We start from the raw sequence: 5,287 nt of genomic DNA, 5'->3' as shown, positions 1-5,287 counted from the left end.
CTTTCCTTTTCTCCCAATCCGTTCCACATTTGGAAACAGAAACCTTTCTTTCCACTGAATGTCATACATGTTGAGTCAAAGCATTCGGGTGTTTCCAAAGAAGTTGTAAAACAAGAAATGGTTCAGAGGAGTGAGGCGCTTGTGGCCGAGGCGGTCGCTCCCTCACACTGACTCAGCTGTAACTAGCATTCCGTCTGAAGCTCACCCGAAGGTTAAAAAGATGTCTTCACATGCATGATTTTCCTCATGAAGGCTTCATTTGGATGTTTTCAACGAGTGTGGTATATACATCAATAAGCATTGCTGAAGAAGCACTTGAACATGAAGCCACAGCATGAGATGAATATTTCATCACAGTACAGATACAGTAGTGAAAGCTAAGGGTGTCAAACATAAGGCCCATGGGCCAAAAAAGTGTGAGAATTTGTAAAATGCCTCTCTTAAAAGTGATTGTTGCTCAAAATTCATCATTTGATACGAGTCTGCTTCAGCACAAGTGGAGAAATGGAAGATAAGAATCTACTCTTTTCTATTAGAGGAGCAAAACCAGGTAAGACCTAATGAACTAATCACAAGTCATCTTAACACCACCTGCCATTTCCTGTAGGGGGCGCTGAGGCTGTAAGGTGCAGTTTAGAAAACAGTGAGTTGATGTATCCCAAACTAGAAAACTGGCTCTTGCTCATAAAAATAAATAAAGCCCCTATGGTTGAAGTCAGATTCCAAAATTCCCAATTACTCTCAGTATTCATTCAATGTAATTCAAATATGTCAGAATAGAAGTTTTACTTTTAGTGAAGAACAGATTTGTGCACATTAGACTTACATTTTATTCTCATTTCTCAACAGTAAAGTAAAACCAGAAATCCTCCAGTATCGCCTCAGACGCCGGTCCACAGCCACACGTCTGACTCGCCTGGTTTAAAGATAACTGCAGCATCATTTCCTGCTGGGAGCTTTAACTGCATGTTCTGTGATTTGAATTGCCTCTTGTGTAAGAGGAGCGCTGCGACGGTCAGGGAAGCTCAGAGAAGACAGTCGATCATATCTTATTTATGACGTGTCTGCACATGAAAGGAGAGAATCATTCACTATTCATACTCCTGGGCTCGCTTCTCGACCCGCTGCGCACACTTCAGAGACACCAGGAGGAAAAACCAAGCAAAGCGCAGAGTTCACGATGGTTTCCTTTTATTACAAAAACAGTGAAGAATAAATAGAACGAAAACAATGTAAAAATATAATGTTTAAGAGTTTTGGGGGGCGGGAGGGGCGTCATAGCATCGCCTTGTTCTAATAGCAATAGGCTTGAAGTCGGATTGGTCCCTGGTTTGGTTGATATGAAACATTTCACACTATATTATAGCACCATTGTGTGGTCGTCGTGACCGTACTGTGCAGCTCCGCCGACCGAGTCAATCAGACGGTTCACATGAATGCAGGACGAAGAGTTAGCTGCAGAGCGGTTAGAAAAAGGGCCACTGCTTACGCTTTCATTCCTTATAAATATAATATATTAATTTATACATTGTACACTAGAATGTCTCTATTCCACATACACAAGTCAGGTAAACACGTGAATTGAAAAGGCAGCTGACAATTTTATAAAAACTCAAAAAAACAAAACAAAAAAAACAAAAAGGTGGGCAAACTGAAATTACGTCTTCACTGCACAGTCGACGACACTTTGAAAGCGAGGCCATTCTGTGCAGGAGACTGTGCTTCAGGACTAAGATATGCAGACTCACGCCACTCGCTCCAAAGTTTCTGAAGGCATTGAAATGTATTTTTACAATCTTAAGGAGCGAGTGACACGACATCTGTATGGGTGCGTGTGTGTGTGTGTGTGTGTGGGGGGTTCCGAGTTTGTGCAAACATTCAGTCGATGACATGAGATCACAACCCTGAAATCACAACAGATTAAGCCTGTTTGTCGCAGCATCGCAGTTAGGGTTCAAACGTCTACGTAGTCGCGCTGGATGAACTGAGAACATTGACGTGGACGCGTGGAGGGGGCAGCGGGCCGCCTAGCGCACCAGGAGGAAGGTGAGCCCGGCGAGGCCAACGCCAGCAGCAGCGAACAGCGCCGTCTTCATGGACGAGTCCAGGCTCGCCTGTCTGGCAGTGCGGGCGTACGCACAGAAGCCCTCCTGCAGGACGAGAGAGGAGGAGAAGGTTCAGTTTGGAACAACATGACGACGCTCAGATTTTTATATGCTGCTGCGAAGTACCACTGAACACGAAGACGGACTGAACTGTGATGAATGATCTATGCACTGAGCAAACAACATTCGACCAATCAGACAGAGCGTGGCTGCCCCCGACAGGGTCTGAAATTAAAGTGTGTAAAAAAGAAAACTTCAGCCACAGACGGTGTAAATTGGAGGCGAGAGAAGGAGCACTGGTATTTGGAAAAACTAATCAAGGCTCAAAGACATCATGTGCTTAGATGATTGCATTTACTTCCAAATCAAGTCCCTATCAGAAAACTCAAGATTAGAGTGTTGACGCATTGACCTGATCTCACACAGCCCTGCAACAGACTGTTCACATCTATAACAGGATTTCTGCAGAAATCAGTCAAACTGTCACGGTCAAAAACATTTATCACAACTCTCCCACAGATGTGCATATCTGGCAAATAGTCGTTCTTGAATATTTTTCTTGAAAAATACAGGATTTTTTTTTTTTTCATTCCAATGAGAATAAAATTTAATGATTGTTAATGTGATTTAAGGCCTTTATTTTCAAAAATGATGTTTTTAAATGTCCCACAGAAACCCTGTTCCTTTTTAAAATGTCATTGTTTTATAAAGAAAAAAGTTAGATATCCTAATTTAACGTCTGTGTCATTACAGGGTTTGAACACGAGGGTGCTTCAGATGCTGTTCAAACACTTCAGCAGCTTTGTTTCAGACGTTGGGGCAGCGAGTGCACCTGCTCTCAGCTCCAGGTGTTCTCGCTGCTTTACAGCTGCTTGTTTTTCTAGTCATACTGCACTGACTCTCTGCCATGCCAAGCTCAACAAACTGAGGCTTTGACTGTTACTACACAGTCCATCTGGCCGGGCCTGTTAGTGTCTGTTGAAACCAGCTGCCAGCTGAAGAAAGGAGGGGGAGGTGATGGGTGAGGCCCATTCACAAAAGCAGACATTCAACCAATCGAGTCTTCAGTTAGGTTTTGTGACTTTAACTCAGGCGGGGTGCATCACAGCTGAACCCTCAAACATCTCCAGTGAATACAGACATGAATCCAGGCCATATGTGCACCATAATGCTGCCTTTCTTCAATCACACCATCAGTTAGTTTACACAGTGTAGAAAAGTACACTGTAGAGAAACAGACCTGCTTGCATCTTGAATCATGAAACCAGGCTTTCAAGCCACAACAGGAAGCAGAATAGATCACATTAACTAGGTGGTTTCCAACGGCAGTTATTTAAAGCTAAAGTGAAATCTACTTTCACAATGGTGTCAGGATTAACTCATATCACATAAGACTTACCCATCCGTCATTCTCCAACATCCAGTCTTTCTTCTCCCCTCCAAAGTATTCAGCTATGGTCTCCGCCAGTGCCCTGCAGTTTACGGTCTCTTGTCCCAGTTCCTGACCCGTCCCGGGGTCCAGCCCCTTAGTGACGTCTTTCTGTTCCAGCATAAGTCTGGCCACCACCCCAGCAAAGGTGAAAATGGAAACAACCCTCCCCCAGTTCAAGTGTCCATCTCCGACAATCTCCTCCATGACCTGCCGAAGGCTGACGCAGCGGTCCGGCCCGCACTGCCTCAGGAAGGTCTGGGCCAGGGACTGGAAGCGAGCCTGGTGCTGCTTCTCCAGGTCCTGGGCCATGTGCCTCATGGCAGCGGCTGACTCGCTGGGAGGTGGAGGAGCCGGACATGGGCTTCTGCAGCGCAGGGACAGGTAGTCCTCTGCCAGAGCCAGGGTCTCTCTCCGCAGCCCACACGACATTTTCTACAAACAAGGAACAAAATGAAAAATCCTTATTTAAATGATCCATGCAATCTGATAAAGTCAAAACTGTAGTTTACAACAAATGATGGCAGGGATTACTTAAAGTCATTACTTTTATAAACCTTAATATAAAAGCATTAAGTTGATGTAGAAGCAGTGGTCAGCATGTCACAGGACAACAAGCAGGAGTGATGTGTTGTGTGCTGTAAGGAAAGTAAAAACACAACCCAGTACATACAGACCTGCTAAGAATAACTTACTTCCAGGGAAACTGTCTCAGTTTAAAAGAAAAAAAAAAGAATCTTAATTGGTATTTAAGATAACAATTTATATATCTTTGAAGTTTCAAACTGAATAAATAATTTCAATGATGAAGTTACTGAGCGATTTCTCTACCTGCCACGTTTTAAACATTAATGTTTAACCTACTGGAAAGGCGACGTGTAATTACAGGAGTTTCCAGAAGATTAGCACGAGTTGACAGGTACGGTCTCGTTATTTCAGCTGTTGTAACGTTATTCTTAATCTAAAACAAGAATATTTCAAACCTGTTTAGTAGAAATCTAAGATATCTTACATGTGGGGTGTTTGTAGAGTTTTAAATATGGCAGTTTCAGTACCAGGTGTCACAAATGTCCTTAACAAGATGTGCTAGCATCAGTTAGCTCAGAGGGCTAACACGGCAGACAAACCGCATCCAATGATGATTGCTGACGACGCGAAATGAATAAATGCTGCGATATTGACAATATTGTAGCTTTAAAGGGGACATAATGTTAATAATCCGTGCGTGAGAGGCTTTGGCCGGCCGGCGAGCCCCCGTCAAGGATCTGTCAGCGGAGAACACAAAGGAGCATTAACGGGCTAGCTGCGGCTAGCGGAGCGGAGAGAGCTAACAGAGCCACGTAGACGCAGCTAACCCCGCTGAAGAGCTCCAGAGTGGGACCCCGGAGAGAGGGCAGCCTCCGCCGCAGACACACACACACGCAGAGGCGGAAAACGCGTTTAACCGGTACGTAAAAAGGTTAAAAACTCACCCTCCCAGCGATATCAGACTGCTCTGCGCACACACAGACGGCGGAAGGAGAACCTCGGAGCACTCACGGCTTCCCCCCAGCTGGATGCTCTTTTAACGGCTCCGCCCCCGCGCGAGCCCCTGCGAGCGGAACAAGGGGAAAAACCCACGGAATCGCCACGGAACACATCGGCGGGGAGATCGCTCCATCACGTCTGTATGCAAATAATCCGTCTAATTTTCGCTTCACTTTCACACTTTCGCATAACAAAACATTTGGATATTTGTTCTTGGATACACGCT

General features: G+C 44.8%; 1 protein-coding gene across 1 annotated transcript; it reads right to left on the bottom strand.

Annotated features, from left to right (window-relative positions):
* Positions 1-1,174: 1,174 nt before the first annotated feature.
* Positions 1,175-5,083, bottom strand: bcl2l10 (BCL2 like 10). Its single transcript, XM_030098641.1, has 3 exons — positions 5,007-5,083; positions 3,505-3,969; positions 1,175-2,150 (listed from the first exon to the last, which is right to left on the bottom strand). The coding sequence occupies exons 2-3, from the start codon at positions 3,964-3,966 to the stop codon at positions 2,028-2,030; spliced, it is 585 nt and encodes a 194-aa protein (XP_029954501.1). The 5' UTR covers positions 3,967-3,969; positions 5,007-5,083; the 3' UTR covers positions 1,175-2,027.
* Between the last annotated feature and the right edge of the window lie 204 nt (positions 5,084-5,287).

Source organism: Salarias fasciatus, chromosome 1, assembly GCF_902148845.1.
Source record: "Salarias fasciatus chromosome 1, fSalaFa1.1, whole genome shotgun sequence".
Classification (NCBI taxonomy): Eukaryota; Metazoa; Chordata; class Actinopteri; order Blenniiformes; family Blenniidae; genus Salarias; species Salarias fasciatus.
The sequence above is the reverse complement of the archived record's forward strand: the minus strand, read 5'-3'. Positions and strand labels throughout refer to the sequence as shown.

Bases quoted from the DNA above. Each gene is read 5' to 3' on its own strand.
- bcl2l10 (XM_030098641.1), bottom strand. From the start codon at position 3,966: ATGTCGTGTGGGCTGCGGAGAGAGACCCTGGCTCTGGCAGAGGACTAC. The intron at 2,151-3,504 runs GTAAGTCTTATG...CTCGTCCTGCAG, and splicing joins TGTTGGAGAATGACGGATGG to GAGGGCTTCTGTGCGTACGC.